Genomic DNA, 19278 nt, shown 5'->3' on the forward strand with positions numbered 1-19278 from the left:
GTGTACAGTGCCAGGCCTAGAAGCATGGATATAAGAAGCAGGGGCAGACACTCCCCTGTAGATGTGTTCAGAGGACCTTGTTTTGTTGGTTGAAGAAATGACATTTTGGGGGCTGGTCTCTTTGGATGTTTCTGTTCTAAGGCAAAGTAGAGAGGACAGATCTTTGGCACAGACCCTTTCTGAGAAGCAGAAAAATAATGAGAAAATCCAGACTGGCTCCTTCAAGGCTGTTCAGGGAATAAAGGCACGTGCCACCAAGCCTCATGACCATCTTTGGACCCACACAGTGAAAGGAAAAATTGTCCTCTGATGTCCATGTGAGTCTCTGTGTGTGAATGTCTCTGTGTGTCTTTGTGTGTGTGTGTGTTGGGGGGGGATGTCTGTGTTTGTGTATGTGTTTGAGTGCTTGTGTATGTTTGTGTCTGTGTGTCTGTGTGAGTGCTTGTGTGTGAGTGTTTGGAAGAGTATTTATGTGTGTGTGTGTGTGTTGTCTTTATGAGTGTATCTTTGTGTGTGTGTGGGTGAATGCTTCTGTGTATATGTGTGTATTTATGTGTGTTTATGTGTGAATGAGTGTGAGTAGGTGTGATGATTTGAGAGGGGTTCTTGTTACGAAACCCAGGTTGACTTCAAAGTCCCCCTGTCTCCTGCTTCAGTCTCCCAAATGCTGTGGGTAGGAGATGCTTAGGATCTACAAGTAGACATTTTGGTTTCCAAGCAGAAATGTGTGCGCCCACATCCTCTGGTTATTACAGACAAAAAACCCAGAGGTCTGGGGAGAAAAAGTAAACCACCCACCTTGTTTGCAAGTACAATGTGGTTGTCTCTTTTCCCACAGCATTTAGACATTTTTCTTATGCCCCTTCTATAGATGAGGAAACCAAGCCTGGATTGGGTAACTTGTTCCAAATCACATGTTTATTAAGTAGGGTTAAGCCTGGGCTAATGGATTTCAGATCTCAAAATTTCTGGGTTTCCAGAAATTTTCCTTTTTCAGTCAACTCTACTTTCTCCCAAGGACTCCCTTGTGAAACGAAAATCCACATTCCAACTCAGATAGCAGCAAAAAGAAAGCTACAGCGTGGCTGGGAATGCCAGCAACAGGGACGCCCAAAGAGGTGAGGGTAGGGGACAGGGAGGGCACAGGCTCCCGCAGCTGCTGGGATTTTCAGAAACTATATGAGGGGAGGTAAATCTGCACAGGTATGGAGACCAGCATCCTAGGCAGTGCACATAGACAAGTTTCCCTGAGGCCTCTTTGAGGGGCAGAAGGGGCTAACAAAGGCTTTGCAGAAGAGAGCAGGAAGGAGGTCAAGTGAGCTACATTCTGCTATTATAACTAAGGAAACTGAGGACGAATAGAACAGGTGAAATCCTGCCAGGTGGCATCCTAACTCCCACAGCATTTTGCAAATGGTCTCTTTTCTTTTTTTTTTTTTTTTTTTTTGGTTCTTTTTTCCGGAGCTGGGGACCGAACCCAGGGCCTTGCGCTTCCTAGGCAAGCGCTCTACCACTGAGCTAAATCCCCAGCCCCTTAATGGTCTCTTTTCTTAATCGCAAGCCAAGTATCTCAAGATAATCTACTTGGCCTATCCTCCTTAGAGCAAGGACCCGAGACTCAGCTCAGTTAAGTCTCCACCCCCACCCCCGCCACCCCCCAGTTTACAGTAACCTTGTAGATGAGAGGTGTTCTGGTAGCTTTTGTAGGTGCATGAATGATGTGTGTTTGTTTCCCAGGCTTGCCCTGGTATAAAGGTGTTGGGGAGCAGAAAGCCTGGAGAGATGGAGCGATAGCTCCGGGGGGTTAAGAGAACCCGTTGTTCTTGCAGAGGACTCGGGCTCCTTTCCCAGCACCTACACTGTAACTCAAACCGTTCTTCTTAGCTCCAGTTCCAGGAATCCGATGCCGGCTTCTGACCCCTATGGGCACCTGCATATGCATGGTGTACATGCAAAGGCCTCAAACACATGAAATAAAACAATCTTTAAAAAAAAAAAATCTGGGATTTGTGTTAAGATGAGTGCTTCCAGGGGGTGGTGGTTCATGCCTTTAATCCCAGCACTCAAGAGGCAGGGGCAGGGAGGGATCTCTGAGTTTGAGGCCAGCCTGGTCTGTAGAGTGACTTCCGGGACAGCCAGGGCTACACAGACAAACCCAGTGTCGGGGTGGGGGTGGGAGGTGAAGGGGGAAGGGTGGGGGTGGGCGCTCCCTGTCTGGTTGTGTCTACCCTGATATGGTGTTCTTACTCTTGGTCTGGATAACCTGCTTCCAGCCTACCTCCCTTTCCGGAACTAAATGATGGTCTCTTTAGATTGAGGGTTTTTCATTCTTGTTTATGTAGAGATTTCGGAGCACGTATTTAGTTCCCCAGCATCTTTCTCCATGTCCTCTAGGGGGCAGAAGCGAGCCACTTGTCCATTCTTTGGGATTGAGCCTTCAGCCTTCTCCAAACTTTTACAAGAAAACAAATGCCCAGGGGCCACCAGAAAAGAAGATAGTTCGTGTGCTTTCTCTTTAGGTTGAAATATGATCTCGGGACCAGTAAGAAGTCTCAGAGGTAAAGGCTCCTACTGTCAAGCCTGACACACCTGGGCTTGCCAGCTCGTGTGTGCCGCACCCACCACAAAATTAAAAAGTATGTAAAAAATAAAAACAGTATGGGACCTATGATCTAGGACCTATGATCTAGGAACTATGATCTAGGAACTGGTGTGGTGTGGTGCACACGCCTTTAATCCCAGTCTTTTGGGACGCAAAGGTAGACAGACCTCTGTGAATTCGAGACCAATCTAATGTTCACAGTAATTCTGAGCCAGCCAGATCTACACAGTGACCGAGTGAGATCCTGCCTCAAAAAAATAAAAAAGTTGGGGTTGGGGATTTAGCTCAGTGGTAGAGCGCTTGCCTAGCAAGCACATGGCCCTGGGTTCGGTCCCCAGCTCTGAAAAAAAAGAACCAAAAAAAAAAAAAAAAAAAAAAAGAATTGTTTTCTTGGGCTGGAGAGATGGCTCAGTGGTTAAGACTGCTCTTCCAGAGGTCTTGAGTTCAATTCCCAGCAACCACATGGTGGCTCACAACCACCTGTAATGGGATCTGATGCCCTCTTCTGGTGTGTCTGAAGACAGCTACAGTGTGCTTATATATAATAAATGAATAAATCTTTTTTTGTTTTTTTTATTTTTTAATTTTATTTATTATATCTGAGTACACAGTAGCTGACTTCGGACACAGCAGAAGAGGGCATCAGATCTCATTACAGATGTGGTTGCTGGGATTTGAACTCAGGACCTCAGGAAGAGCATTCGGTGCTCTTAACCACTGAGCCATCTCTCCAGCCCTGAATAAATCTTTAAAAAAAAAAAAAAGAATTGTTTTCTTTATGATGCTGATGATGTTTTGGTTATTTTGGGTCTTTCTTTTTTTTTTTTTTTTTGGTTCTTTTTTTTTCCCGGAGCTGGGGACCGAACCCAGGGCCTTGCGCTTCCTAGGTAAGCGCTCTACCACTGAGCTAAATCCCCAGCCCCTATTTTGGGTCTTTGAAGACAGGGTTTCTCTGTATAACCTTCTTTGACTGTCCTAGAACTTTGGCTGTAGACCCCGAACTCAAAGAAATATACCTGCTTCACTCTCCTGAGTTCCGAGATTAAAGGCAAGCACCGCCGCCACCCAACTTAACTTTATCTCAAGATAATCTACTTAGCCCCAAGAAAACAATTCTTTAAGAGAAAATATTAGTAGGAACTGAGGCTCCAAATTCAGTCTCCAGTCTCAAGCAAATGTTCCAAGATTGCTTTCTGGTTTTGTTGTCCCAGCAGCCTGCAGGACACCTTGTCTCAAAGCAAAACAAACAAACAAAAAACAAAAAAAAAAAAGGAAAAAGAAAAAAAATTGAACATAACCTAAGGCAAAGATTCTCAAACCCTTTAAGACCATCTGCATATCAGATATTTACACTATAATTCATAATGTCAGGGGGTTGGGGATTTAGCTCAGTGGTAGAGCTCTTGCCTAGCATGCGCAAGTCCCTGGGTTCAGTCCCCAGCTCCGGAAAAAAAAGGAAAAAAAAAAAAAAGAAAAAATTCATAACGGCAGCAAAATTACAGTTACAAAGTAGCAACAAAATTATTTTATGGTTGGGGGTCACCACACCTGAGGAACTGTGTTAAAGGGTTGCAGCCTTAGGACAGTTGAGAACCATTAGTTTAAGGTCTCTTTGTCAAAGAGCCAATAACCCTGAGAAAAAGTTCTCCCATGGAGGGAGCTCGTATCCCTAAGGAATATTTTCTATGCATTGCTACTCTCCTCCCCTGGGCCTCTGCCCTCCTCTCGGAAACCAAGTTGCCTCTCTGGTAGACCCAAGGATACCGGTTCCTGGAGTGTGGCCTTTCAACATGCAGTAGATGCAGAAGGGCCTTGCAGCTCCTGGATGTTTGGGGGCACAGACACTAAGATGACTGATGGTGAAGGATGAGGGGAGAAACAGAGAAGAGAGGTTGGGCTTGAGGGAGTGGTGGTGTCCGTGGGTATTGGATTCCTTAGGCCCTAGGCTTCTGGGGTGGATGAAGTGGGGGGTGTGGGGGGGGATGTGTCAGCACTGATCTGAAGGCAGAGAAATGCCTCCAGAAGAAGAAAATGTAGGGCTAGGCATGTATGTGTCTCAGTTGTGCTCACAAAGCCCTGAGCTAGATTCCCAGCATCCTATAAAACTGGGTATGATGCAAATGGCTGAAATACCAGCCCTCAGGAGCGGGAGCTAGGGAGAGCACAAGTTCAAAGTCATTCGGCAAGATAATGAGTTGAAAGCCACCCTGTGGTATAGGAGGCCCTGCCTCAGAAAGGAGGAGGAGGTGGGGGGAAAAAGAGGAGGAGGAAGAAATAAGAGCAGGAGGAGGAGGAAAAGGGAGGTGAAGGACGAAGAGGAGGGGAGGAAGAGGAGGGGGAGGACCTGCAAGATTGAATGTTAATTCCACAGAGCTATATTCTGACTGTGGGGACTGTCATCTTACAAATGGGTCCAGGCAGGGCTTGGGGGAGGCTGCCACTGAACCAGGACTTGACCATATAAAGCAATTGGCAGAGAAGGCGGAGTGGAAAAGAGGAGGAAGCTGGGCGGTTAAGGAAGTGTGTGTAAAATTTTATCCTAAAGAGTTCTGTAACCCATGACTTCATTTACACTCCATTCTGGAAAAAGCAAAGTCAGTGGCCAAGTCAGAAGTCAGAACAGAGGCCTCTGGGTTGGGTGGCTGCGGGGATTCAAACCAGCCAAAAGGGGTGCCGCTCGGGGTGATGGAACTATTTCAGATGTTAATTGAGGTGATGGTTATCCAAGTGCACACACTTGTCAAAACACATTCACAAGTGCGCTTTGAAAGGGTTTTTACTGTATGTAAATTATAGCTCATAAACTCGACTTAAAGTGAAGCGGCAGAAGTAGCCAGACATCAAGGGTCGGAGCCAAGCTGGTTCTGAAGAGTGGAAGCTCTTCAGTCTCTAGAATGGATACACGTTTGTGCACATTTGTGTCTATAGTGAGTGGGATTGGTGTGAGTACATTTGTTTAATATACTGTCTTTATTAATTCTTTTAGAATTTCATACATGAGTAAAATATATTTTACCATACACACACACACACACACACACACACACACACAAACACACACACACACACACACAGTTTGTTGTTTCGTAAGACAAGGTTGTCTATGGTCCAGACCAGCTTCCACCTCACTGCACGGCTGAAGGTGACCTAGAACTCCTAGTCCTCTGCCTTCATCCCCTGAGGGAGGGTGTGTCCCTATACACCTGGTCTTTACCCTGGGAGTTTAAACTTGGCAATTACAGAGAAGCAGTGTCTTCACTGTAAATTGGTTGCAGAATCCTGCTTTGCTGGACGGAAATTAAGCCTCTGCCGGGATTATCACCTCCTCTCCCTCTTTCCTCTCTGGCTGCCCTTCCGGGGTTTATCCCAGCAGTGAAGGAGATGGTAGGTTTGGGTGCTGTGATCTCCTTAAGACCTGAGTGGCATCTGTGAAGTGACCTTTTACACCTTATGTACTGTTGGGGCCGAGGTGCCAGCTGCTTCACATGGCTCCTTTGTCCTGTGTTAGTTCTGCTAACCGACCCTGGTTGGGGTCCTGCTTACTTTCATTCCCCGCCAGGCTTGAGCTCTTGACAGCTCCCAGCTCTTAACTCACATCCTCCCTATTCCTGGGGACGATTGGGGACTCCGGCTTTCCCCTGGGCCACATTTGAGCCAGGAAAACTTGGGTGGTGTTGGGGGGACTTCAATATTCCTCTCCCCGCCTGGTCACACCATTCAACAGCCTCACTCGGAGCAGCCACTGCAGGGGCACGAAGACTCGCCCACAAGGGGAGTGGCTGCTCCATGACTCTATTGGAGGAGTGTGGCACAAACAGCTTTTGTCTTTAGAGTGCTAGCAACCTCTGGAGGTTTCTGTCCTCCTCACACTACTCCAGGCTTTAACTCCGGCTGGTCACGTGTGTCTTATCTCTACAGAGCTCCCTCCCAGCCCCAGGGACTTCTGTTTATCATCTGCCTTCTTGTGTCTTCCTCTGTCTCATCGCTGAGAATCGTAGCCCCGGGGATAGTGAGAAGACATAGTTTACAGATGGTGAATGAAACCCTCGGAGAGTCTTTCCCCTACCTAGGGCTTTCAGAATGATAACAGGGAATGGTGGTGAATGCTTTAATCCCTGCACTTGGAACCCAGGGCTGGGTAAGTTCCAGGCCACCCCAGTCTACAAAGTGAGTTGTAGGACAGCCAGAGCTACATAATAGAAAGACCTTATCTTAAAAAAGCAAAACAGAACAGCAAACAGAAACATGGGGGGTTGGAGGGGATAAGATAGCCCTTCCCAAGATGGTGCTTCAGTTGGCCTGTTAATAGGTAGGTTTTATCATAGTACTTGATTCCCAGCCTGGTGGAAGTCTTACCCCTTTAGTTAATAACTCTCACCCCACTTCCTCTCCCCCAAGCCTGTTCCTCCTCTATGTTTCAAATCCACCCAAACCATCCAAGTCAAAAGCTGGGAGCCCTGAATGGGGGTGCATGCTTGCAAACTTAGGATCACCATGAGTCTGAGGCGATCCTGAGCTGCATAATAAGTTCAGGATTAACCTGGGCTACAGGGTGAGACCGGTCTCAAAACAAAATGAAATACCACCTAAAAGGAAGTTGAAACTCTTCGTGGGCCCCTTAGTCTTCTTCACCTTCCACCCTATCTGTCCCTGGTCATTTCTTCTTACACCATGTCCTCGTCGCTGTTCAGTTGCTGTGACCAAGGCAACCATCCTAAGAGAAAGCATTTCACTGGGGGCTTGCTTGCAGTTTCAGAGGTTTAATGGCATGCAGGCAGATGCTGGAGCAGCAGGCGAGAGCTACATCTTGGTCTATAGGGAGGCAGAGAGAAGGAGAGAGGGAGGGGGAGAGAAAGAGGATGCCCCCCTTGTGACACTTCCTCCAGTAAGGCCACACCTCCCAGTCCTTCAAATAGAGCCTCTCTCCCGTGACCAAGCATTCAAATACATGAGCCTATGGGGCCATTCCTATTCAAACCGCCACGTACCAGAAGTCTTATGTTGCCTTTTCTCCCTCCTTAGCTGACACCTCAGTCTTCCTTAGCTGGGTGGCAGAGATATTCTAATTCCAGGTTGCTTGGTTTGGTTTTTCTGATACAGGGTTTCTCTGTGTAGCCTTGACTGTCCTGGAACTTACTCTGTGGATCAGGCTGGCCTCAAACTCAAGGATTTTCTGATGGGTCCTTCTGTCTCCAGAGAAGCTGTCTTGCCTCCTAACACTCCACACGGTGGTCTCTGTTCCGACTACCTTGGCTGATGTACATGTCTGGCTCTGCCACACCGGTCCTTATCTCTGCCTTTGCGTTCTGTTCTGTACAGTCCAAAGAATGATCTACGATACTTACACTTCTGGTTTTGAATGAATGAGTTTACTAAGTGTGTAACAGACAAAAATAAAAAGTATGAATAACAAGTGGCAAAATACCATCAAATCAGGCACTTACAAATCCAGCAGAGCAGGCTAGAGGGGCCTGACTGAGAGCTAACAAAGATAATATTATCTAACGGGAGGGGGTGCAGGGTGGGGGCTCACAGCATCCCGAAGAAACTGACTGGAGAAATTAAGGCTGGAGTTCCTGATTGTGCTGTCTCTCCATGGCTAAACTTCTGGTTCCTGTTCCCACTATCGACATTTTTTTTTTAAGATTTATTTATTATATATAAGTACACTGTAGCTGTCTTCAGACACACCAGAAGAGGGCATCAGATCCCATTACAGATGGTTGTAAGTCACCATGTATATATATATATATAAGTACACTGTAGCTGTCTTCAGACACACCAGAAGAGGGCATCAGATCCCATTACAGATGGTTGTAAGTCACCATGTGGTTGCTGGGAATTGAACTCAGGACCTCTGGAAGGATAGTCAGTGCTCTTAACCACTGAGCCATCTCTCCAGCCTCCACTATCAACATTTTTATACCATGAGGTAAGCAACAGTTTACCACCTTGCTGTTCTCAGGTGGTCAGGGGGCCAACCTGACCCAGAACATGGGGTTTAGCAGAGATGAGGAAGGCTTCCTTGTCCCAGGAGTCTGCTCTTGACAAATTTAAACAGCATGTGACAATTTTCCAATGTAACTCACTCTGCATGCATGCTGTTTCCCCTGACTCTGAAGTCCCTTCTTTTTCTCCTGATATTCTTTTTTTCTTTCTTTCCCTTTTTCTTTCTTCTTTCCTTCCTTCCTTCTTTCCTTCCTTCATTCCTCCTCTTCCTCCTCCTCCTTCTTCTTTGGTTTTCCTTTTTTCTTTTTTAAAAATGTAATTATTTATTATATATAAGTACACTGTTGCTATCTTCAGACCATACCAGAAGAGGGCATCAGATCTCATTACAGATGGTCATGAGCCACTATGTGGTTGCTGGGAATTGAACTCAGGACCTCTGGAAGAGCAGTCAGTGCTCTTAATCATTGAGTCATATCTCCAGTCCTTCTTTGGTTTTTCAAGACAGGGTTTCTCCATATAGTCCTGACTGTCCTGGAACTTACTCTGTAGACCAGGCTTTCCTCAAACTGAGAGATCCATCTGCCTCTGCCTTCCAAGTGCTCCAAAGCCATCAGCCACCTCCTCCTGGCTATGATGTCCCTTCTTACTTTCCCATCGGTCAGCATTCACTCAGATTTCTTCTTAGTCCCTCCAGCAAGAATTCTACCTCTGGTCAGCATGATGTCAACTTGCCTTTGTTGGGTGTGGTCCCTAGAAGTAGGGACCAGTCATAACAATAGAAACTGTGGTTTTCCTAGCAGGTAGCACAGCCAGTCTGATGGTTACATGGAGATGAGCACCAGCCCAGGAGTTAGAAAAGACCTTGACACCGCTGGCCTCAATGTATTCTTCAGGAGGTAGAAATTCACTTGGTTGGACTCGCATCACAATTGGTGACATAAGTAGGCCTGGTCTTCTGTCATTCGCTTCTTTCACTGTTCTGCAGAGCCATTAGACACAGGGAAGGGTCAGGTAGGTCAGAGGGAGAGGGGCATGCTGGCCAGATGTGGCAGGGGTCAGTGAGAAGACACTAGAGGCAGAAATTTAGCTCGGCGCCTGGGTTTAACTTAGTCTCAAGCTGGAAAGTGGGTCAAGTCCACAATGGGGCTTTTGTGAGGCTGATTGTTACACTTACCTGTGTGACTTTAAGGATGTGCACAAGGTCAGCGAGAGCAGCTGGCACCTGGAGCTGTGCTAACAACTCTGAGGGACACATTTGAATACAGGCCCCATCAACTCCTTGCTGATTTGTTTGAGGCCCAGCCGGTCTATCTAGCCTGCTTCCCATTCTCACCATCGAAGGGACGGTTTCACTGTTTCAAGCAAACCGTATATTTTGTGACTCAGAAGATATTCTGATTTATTAAACCCTTACTTGTTTGCCTCCTAGAACCTCCGTGTGGAGTGACAGAGACATTCTGGACCCTGGAGTCACATAGGTGAAGACTGAACCCTGGTAGTGAGACTTCCTAGGGCTAAGCTATGTGACTGACCATCGGGGACAGAGGTCACCTCCATGTTCCCCAGGGTGCCTCAGGAATAAATACAGGCATGAGAGCAGTGGCCACAGATGGTGCAAATGTGGCCCAAGATCCACAGAGCCAGGTTGTCTTGTTCCTCTTGTTGCAAGATGCACGACCTATAGGGCCCCTGTATCTATACAGCAGTAGCAAGCACACAGAAACACCCTGAATCCCTTCCTTCCCCCTCTTGCAGGGAGAGAGAGGCCACTTTTCCTCTCCTCTCTACAAATGATCTCAGGGTTGGGGATTTAGCTCAGTGGTAGAGCGCTTGCCTAGGAAGCGCAAGGCCCTGGGTTCAGTCCCCAGCTCCCGGGGGGGGGGGGGGGGGGGGGGAGAAAGTCACTTACAAATGATCTCTTGGTCACTGGAGACATCAGACACCCACTCCTCTTGGCTCCTCCCATGAAGCCCACTCTTCCAATTCCTCTCCTCCATATTCTCCACCCCAATAATCAATGCCCCAGGAGCCATCCAATACAAGCCCAGCCCAGATAGGTTCAGGGCAGCATGGTCTCCTGCCTGGTTTGATGCCAAGAGCTTTGTTCATGCACCATTGTGGCCTGGGCCAAGGCTCCTGAAACCTCCCCAAGGCCTGTTTGGACCTGCTGGAGTAGTTCGTAGGCTCATTAGTCTCAGTTTACTTGCTAGACTCTCAGCTGTGCAAGCCAACATCAGCCACCCTCCTGGTCTGGCTATAACATGTCCCTCCCCCTCCCCTGCCCTCCCCTCCTTCCTCAGAGAAGCTCCGGTTCTGGAGCAGGTAGGAGGACAGAGGTAGAACAGGAGTCAGACCCTGGGTTTAGAAAAACAGGAGCCAGAATTCTGTTGCTGATAAAACCGACCAGAGAAACAACAAAGTGTGCAGATCCAGATCCTGTGTCTCTTCAAAACCTCCCACCAGTGACAGCTCCAAGCCCAGGATCCCAAACGTTTGTACCCACAAGACCCAGAGTTCTCTTAGGCCTGCTCCCTTACTGACTTGAGGGTGTCTGTGCTCTAGACAGCCATTTCCCACAATTCCTGGGGCTGTGTAATAATACACTTACATCATTATCACACCCACTGAAGCCCCGATCTCCTCTAGGCTCAGCGTCCTTGAGGCTGCTCATAGGATTCCCATACTCGTCTTTATTCTGTCCAGTATGGCCTGTCTCCTCTCATATCCGAAAGAAAGCCTCTACAACACCAAAGCCAGCAATATCTAGCGAGTACCTGCTGTGTGCCCACTGTGGGCGGGGTGGGGACACAGATACCACACCTGGTCTCATAACCACAGAGGGAGGCTGGTAGACAAGCTCATGTTCACACTTGCAGGACAACACCCGAGAATATTCTGTCTGCCTCTGTATTAATGTCCAGCCATTAGGGTCGATGATGAAAGATCATGAGGTTTCTTCCTGAGATCATGAAAACGCTCTTTGACTGACCGGTGATACGGCACAGCTCTGTGACTATTTTGGAAAACCACAGACTTACATGCTTTGAGTGGGTGAAGTAGATAGACCATATATAAATTCAGTCTCAAAAAAAAAATGGCTTACAAATTTGAAAGTTTGTGGCTGGTGAGATGGTTCAGTGGGTAGCGCGCTTGCCACTAAGCCCGATGACCTGAGTTCAGTCTTCAGGACCCACACGGGAGAAGAGCAGAACCAATTTCGGCAGGCTGTCCTCTGATCACCTCTGGCTACACAAGTTCCAACCCAGGAACAGCTGGAGTGAGAGAGGTAGAGCCGGGGTCAGAGGTTTTGAAGAGACAGGGACCTTTGCTGTTTCCATGTTCCATTTATCGTCAGTGGAATTTTGTTCTTCTAAACTTGGCCCCTGTTCTGCCTCCCTCCTCCCATCTATTCCAGGGCCAGAACTCTGCGTGTATGACCAGAGGACAATCATCAATACCACACACACACACACACACACACACACACACACACACACACACACACACACAGAGCTAAATAGGTATAATTAAAATGTTCTTGAAAGTTTGAGCCAGCAGTTTGGAAGATCACATCTGCAATCCCAACAATTGGGAAGGTGATGCAGGAGGATTACCTTAAGTTCAAAGCCAGCCTAGGCTACATAGTGAACTTCAGTACAGCCAGGACTATCAGGTGAGGCTCTGTCTCAAATTAATTGATCAATTAATACTTGAGTAATGAGTAAAATATTTTCTTTCTTTGTACCTTAAGAAGCATTCTTCTTAGTCCCCCTGCAAGGCTAGGATTGAAGTTGGAGTTTTAGCATCCGTAGTAGAGTTCCCCCAGGCAGTGGGACAGCACAGGAAGACTCTATCATTTCCCTTTCTGTCTGCCCACAGGGTGTTCTGAACCTTGAGGGAGCCCATGGACTGTCTAAGTCACAAGTCCCAGACCCATCCATAGATCCCCTTTACAGCCTGAGATCTAGGAGTGAGTCCCCTATAGCAGTGGGGTATGGTCAGAGGAACTTTAGCCAGGCCAGACACCATCAAAGATTCAAGAGAATTAGGGTCATTTGCAGGGAATTCTGGGTACTGGTCCAGGGCGATGCTATCCCACAGAATATCTACAACTTTGGGGGTGTCCAGTGTAAGTAGTCAGTAGTAGCCACTTTAACATTTGGCTAATGAACTTGAAGAAATTAATGAATAAGTAGATTGTTTTATGCATTAGATAGAGTCTCACTATTTTAGACATTAAGATAGGGTCTCACTATGCTCCCTTAGTTGAAGTTGAACTCATTTCCTTAAGTGATTCTTCCGGCGCCTCCCAAGTACCAGGACCTGTAGGCATGCACTCCTGTGCTCTCTGGGACTTCATTTTAATTTAAATGCTTATTAATATCACATGCAAATGGCCACCTGTAGTGAGGGGCAACCAGATAAGAGGATGCCATACAGAAGGTGGTGGTGGTATCTACTGGCCCAGCTTCTTTGCTGACTCCCGTCCATGGGGAGGGGCACTGCTAAAGGCAGACAACAGTGAAGAGGGAAATATGACCTTTCTCATAGGAAAACTGCCATATAAGGCATGCAGCATGCTCCTGATGCCTGGACAATCCAATGCTGAGGAGAGGGGGCAGATGTCTGGGGGACTGGAGGAGGGGAGCCATTTGAGGCACCCCTCAGAAAGGTTCTCCTGAGAGTTTCACAAGGACCTGCTTTACCGAAGAGACCCGCTTTGGTAACTAGGGCCTGCTAGGACTGTGGGTCTCACAGTGAGAAGGCGCTGTTATTCTTTTTTCTTCTGAGGCCATGTGAATAGGGCAGACCGAGCACATAGTTTCCATGGCATAATCTGAGTATAAAGCCCTATGTGTCTGTGGGGGAGGGATAAGGAGAGGCCCTTGGCCTAGCCTGGCTCAGGACTGGGCAGGAGCCCAGCAGGCACATTCCCTCCCAATTCCTGCAGGGTCTGGAGCCGCAGGAGGGAGAGGCTGTGCCTGGCTTCCCAGGGCTTTTGGAAGCTCATTTGGTTGATGATTGCAAGGAGGGTGTCGGCTCTTCCAGAGGCCTAGAGAGGAGGGGATAGTGGGAGTCACAGGAGAACTGGGCCAGGCGGAGACTCAGAGAGAACTCTGGGAGGCCAAGCAGGGGCAGACAGAGGAGACTCTCCTTGCGTACACTTCAGGATGCTCTCTCAGCAACAGAGAGGTGACAAGGGGACAATTTCTAGGAGGAAAAAAAAAAAAAAACATGGCAGAGTCATTTCCTGGAATGTTTTTAAGCAGTGCACTAAGATTATCTCCTGGAGGGGTTGGGGATTTGGCTCAGTGGTAGAGCGCTTGCCCAGCAAGCGCAAGGCCCTGGGTTCGGTCCCCAGCTCCGAAAAAAAGAAAAAAAAAAAAAAGATTATCTCCTGGTGGAGATTCTTACCGGAGAGAAGAGGGCTCTGTAGAAAGAGGTCTCCTTCCCCACCTCCTAAAACTTCATGGGCAGAAGACAAGGAACCAGACACAGGCTCCCTTTAGTAACGACAAGGTCTATACCTTCTAGACCAGACTTTCCTTTTTTTTTTTATTATTATTATTAACTTGAGTATTTCTTATTTACATTTCGAGTGTTATTCCCTTTCCCGGTTTCCGGGCAAACATCCCCTCCCTCTCCCCCTCCCCTTCTTTATGGGTGTTCCCCTCTCCATCCTCCCCCCATTGCCCCCTCCCCCCAACAATCTAGTTCACTGGGGGTTCAGTCTTAGCAGGACCCAGGGCTTCCCCTTCCTCTGGTGCTCTTACTAGGATATTCATTGCTACCTATGAGGTCGGAGTCCAGGGTCAGTCCATGTATAGTCTTTAGGTAGTGGCTTAGTCCCTGGAAGCTCTGGTTGCTTGGCATTGTTGTACATATGGGGTCTTGAGCCCCTTCAAGCTCTTCCAGTTCTTTCTCTGATTCCTTCAACGGGGGTCCTATTCTCAGTTCAGTGGTTTGCTGCTGGCATTCACCTATGTATTTGCTGTATTCTGGCTGTGTCTCTCAGGAGCGATCTACATCCAGCTCCTGTCGGGTGCACTTCTTTGCTTCATCCATCTTGTCTAATTGGATGGCTGTATATGTATGGGCCACATGTGGGGCAGGCTCTGAATGTAGACCAGACTTTCCTAATGCTGCGACCTTTTAATACAGTTGCTCCTGTTGGGGTGGCCCCTCCCCCAACCATATAGTTATTCCCATTGCTTCTTCATAACTGTAATTTTGCTACTGTTACGAATTGTAATGTAAATATCTGATAAGCAGGATATGTGATATGCAACACCCACAGGGCTTGTGACCCACAGGTTGAGAACCGCTGCAGTAGATGGATGGATGCTCTCCTTCCCACGTGTGGAGCAATACGGACTCCAGATAAGATATCAGCATACTCAATCTCCATACTTTGCCTTGTCTCTAGTCTGGTGGAAACTCTGCCTTATCTTCAGTTCTGCCCTAAATCGTTCCTCGTAACTGCCTTGGGGAAAGACTTTGACCCAAGCACTCTGACTCCACACCTCTGCTCCCAATCACCAAGTTTCCTAACAGACATTCTGGGTGTGGGTTTGGGTTTGAGAGTCTCCCCGCCCACGAGAAATGTTTCCACAGCTCTGACTTAGCAAGGTTGTCCCAAAGCATCTGCCTCAGCCTGCGCCTCTTCCCTACCTTGACTGACTCCTCAAGGCAGCCGAGGCTGAGGGTTATAGGGACCCTGTCCCCTGAGAGTGGCTCTCTTTGTAAATTCGCTGTAATGGACTGAGTGGAAGCCCCAGGCGGTGGAGGTTGCCCAAGACAATCAAGCCTTTCTGAGAGGCGAGCTTCACCACAAGTCTCAGGACACAGCTGACAGACACAATGCCCTCTCTCTCCAGCAAGGCAGAAAGGCGCATTATTGCAGGTCTGGTGACTGCGGCCTCACTGCCTGCGATGTTTATGGTCTGCACATCCCCCCTAGAGGAACCTCCCTAGCCAGGAGTCAGAGTCAGAGCCAGAGGCCCGGCAGGGTCAGTGCTTAGTGGCCCAGGGTCTGGGTGTCCTTCCTTAGGCTCAGCTCTCTCTCAGGTCTTTCCTTTCAGACTGGCCTCCTCATCCTCCCTTCCCAGAAGCAGACTCTTTTGTCCAGGCCACATCTCATTCTCTACGGTCTTTCTGATTTTTAAAGATTTATTTATTTATTTATTTTTTGTTTTCAGGTTTATTGAAAATATGGCATAACGGATTAAACAGCTCCATGTGGTGTTTTGAAATTCCTTCCAACCGTAGGCTGAGTGACCTGGAGGTTGGAGAGACTGCCAAAGTCCAGAAGCTTCAGCATTTCCTTGGTGTCAGGATCTACCTCAGTGATCTCCTGATCTAGGGCTGAGCCCTCAGGAACATAGTTATCTCTCCTCTCCCTCTCTTCTTCCTGCAACTTGATGGGGATGCCTCTCACAGGACCTCTCTGAATCCGCTTCATCAGATGCGTGACATAGCCGGCTATCTTGTTCCAAATATTTTTGCTGGGGATGTTGGCAATCTCCTTGCACACGCGCTTGTTGGTGTGGAAGTCATTATCCAGGCACGTGTAGTACTTCTCAATGATGACCCAGGCCGCCTTCTTCATGGCCTTGGTGCAAATGCGGCCCATGTTGACGGGTCTCTAAAGATTTATTTCTGTTATGGGTGTTTTGACTGTATGTATGTCTGTACACCACATGTTCACAATGCTTTCAGAGGCCAGAAGAAGGCATTGGATCCTTTAGAACTGGAGCTACAGATGGTTGTCAGCTTCCCAGAGGATGCTGGGAACCAAACCCTGGTCCCCTGTAAGACCAGGAAGTGTTCTTTTTGGGGACCGAACCCGGGGACCGAACCCAGGGCCTTGCGCCTGCTAGGTAAGCGCTCTACCACTGAGCTAAATCCCCAAGCCCCTAGGAAGTGTTCTTAACCACTGAGTCGTCTCTTAAGTCCTAGTCTTTTTGTTTCTTTAAAGATGTATTTTTGCTATATGTATGAGTATTTCAGTGTGTGTGTGTGTGTGTGTGTGTGTGTGTGTGTGTGTGTGTGTGTGTGTTGTGTATCACATGTGTTTGAGTGCCCATGGAGGCCAGAAGAGGGCACCAGATCTCTTGAAGCTAATGGTAGTAACCTCCCATCCAGCATCCATGCTGAGATATAGAATTTAAGTCCTCCAGAACTACTCTTAACCACTGAGCCATCTCTCCAGTCCATCTAGCCCAGCAGGCTCTCCCCAGTATGACCTTTCTTTTTTCTTTCCCCCTCCAGGCATCTCCTGTTTGAACTCTGTAAGTTGGAGGAATTTGGTCATCAGGAATTTTGACAAAGACCCTGGAAATGGCTTTGTTCCCAGTAAGAACTGTGGCATGGGTTATTAAACCTGTAGCATGTGCTGGCACACATCCAACGACTCCCAGTAGTCCTGCAGCTCATGCTGGGAACCACAGGTCTGGAACTTGTTGGCACGGCCAAACGGTGGAGCCTGGGTCAAGCTCAGAAGGCATTTTTGCCATGGTATTATGTCTCCGCTACTGTCCTAGACTCCAAAGCTGGGGTGCTTACAGCAATAGATGTTGACTGTCTACAGAAATGATGGCAGTAGCTCCATATCAAAACCAGGATAGGGTGGGCCCTTCTGAGGGGCAGTCATTCCCTGGCCTGTTCCCATGTGTTTGTTGGTACACTGATGCCCCCTCACTTACCAACGCTCAGCTCTTCTGCTCTAGAAAGTTGAGGGAGGCCCTACCAATGGGCCTAAGAAGGTGTTTGAGCCTGTGTCTGAGGCATGTCAGTGTCAGCAGTGCCAGGCCTAGGAGAGCCTGTCCAGCTTCTCAGAGTCTCTGTCTGGTCTTCTCTTCAGGTTCTCGGATAGTTCCTCTACGCCAGGTAGCTCTGCCCGGGCCTGCCCAGCCTTCTTCCTATGACCCATACAGGCTCCCATACAACTTTCTATCATATTGCCTTTGTCACAGTGGTTAGCTTCTCCAGGCAGACCTTCTAGGCCTCAGGGCACAACTTTAGACATTCTTTGTTCGAAAGGCTACATATTCCATTGTTCCCGTGTACTTTATAGGCAATCCTTGGGTTTTTCTGCTTTGTTTTGTTTTGGTTTTTTGTTTGTTTGTTTGTTTGTTTGTTTGTTTCAGTGCTGGGTTTGGAACTAGGGGCCCTGCACAGACTAGCAGACTGCTTACCACTAAACAATGATTCCAGCTGGTTCCTGACTTCCCATGGTTAGACTTGGGGTTTCCAGCGTTACAGTGAAATACAAGTGATGTTCTTTCAGTAAGATCTAAACTTGGGGATGTGATTACTGCTAACCTGTCAGAAGGCTTGGGGAGGCTCTATGCTCTGTGTAGGGAGAGGACCTACATGATGGTGAGCTGCCTTCTAAATGTTTATTAGACCCGCAGATTAGTGCTGCTCTCAGCCTCGGCCAGGGAAGCTTCTCTTTGTACTGGGTGATGGGTTTTTCTTGTTTGTTTGTTTAAAGATTTATTTATTATGTTCACAATGTTCTGCCTGCATGTTTGCCTGCACACCAGAAGGGGGCACCAGACCTCATTATAGATGGTTGTAAGCCACTATGTGGTTGTTGGGAATTGATCTCAGGACCTCTGGAAGAACAGCCAATGCTCTTAACCACTGAGCCATCTCTCCAGCCCCTGGGTGATGGTTAATGAAAATTCCTGCAACTGGTCAAGTTGCCAAGAATTAGTGACTGTTGAATGCCTAGTCCTAAGCAAAACATTGATATCACCCTCTGTGGAGGTTTGAGGGAGAATGGACCCTATAGACTCATATATTTGGTCGGATAATTGGTTCCCAGTTGGTGGAATTGTTTAGAAAGGATTAGGAAGTCTGGCTTTGATGGAAGAGGTGTGCCCCTGAGGGGTGGACTCCTGCCATTCTGAGTCCTTCTCTCTCTCTCTCTCTGCCACATGGTTGCCTCTCAAGCCCTAGGTGACTGACTGCTCCAGCATCATTCCTGTCTGCCTGGCACCATGCGGCCTGCCATGCTGGTCATGGATCTTAACCCTCTGAAATTGTAAGCCCCATATAAACTCTTCTTTCTATAAGTTGCCTCAGTCCTGGTGTCTCTTCACAGCAATAGAAAATTAACTAAGGGCTGATGAGATAGCTAAATAGTTAAGAACACTGGCTACTCTTCCAATGGTCCTGAATTCAATTGCCAGCAATCACATGGTGGCTCCTGACCATCTTCCAAGGGGTCTAATGGCCTCTTCTGGCAGGCAGGTGTACATGCAGTCAGAGCACCCATACATTAAAGATTAATTAATAATTAAATAATTTTAAATTTTAAAAAAGATTTATTTCATGTATGTGGGTACAATGTCACTGTCTTCAGACACACCAGAAGAGGGCATCAGATCTCATTACAGATGGTTGTGAGCCACCATGTGGTTGCTGGGAATTGAACTCAGGACCTCTGGGAGAGCAGTCAGGGCTTTTAACCACTGAGCCATCTCTCCAACCCCTAAAAATATTTTTAAAAGAAAAGTAATTAAGACATTCTTCTCCAAGGCTTAGGGGACAACAAGAAAGTGGGGGCAGAAAACCATAAAAATCAGGGGTGCAAATGAGTCATTGCGTGCATGCATCCATGGCTATGGCTGTGGGTATAAGGCCTACGCATGCTCAATCCTGTCAACAGTCATGGAAGAAGGGACTCATGAAGCCCTAACCCTCCCCCAGGAGCT

At 47.7% G+C, this 19278-nt stretch overlaps 1 protein-coding gene across 1 annotated transcript; it reads right to left on the reverse strand.

Moving 5' to 3' along the window:
- Positions 1-15758: 15758 nt before the first annotated feature.
- Positions 15759-16331, reverse strand: Rps17l1 (ribosomal protein S17 like 1). Its single transcript, XM_234319.10, has one exon. It carries the CDS (start codon positions 16185-16187, stop codon positions 15780-15782), a length of 408 nt encoding a protein of 135 aa, XP_234319.3. The 5' UTR covers positions 16188-16331; the 3' UTR covers positions 15759-15779.
- Between the last annotated feature and the right edge of the window lie 2947 nt (positions 16332-19278).

Source organism: Rattus norvegicus, chromosome 6 (genome assembly GCF_036323735.1).
Source record: "Rattus norvegicus strain BN/NHsdMcwi chromosome 6, GRCr8, whole genome shotgun sequence".
Taxonomy (NCBI): Eukaryota; Metazoa; Chordata; class Mammalia; order Rodentia; family Muridae; genus Rattus; species Rattus norvegicus.

Excerpts from the sequence above, each read along its gene's own strand:
- Rps17l1 (XM_234319.10), bottom strand. The coding sequence starts at position 16,187 with ATGGGCCGCATTTGCACCAAGGCCATGAAGAAGGCGGCCTGGGTCATC.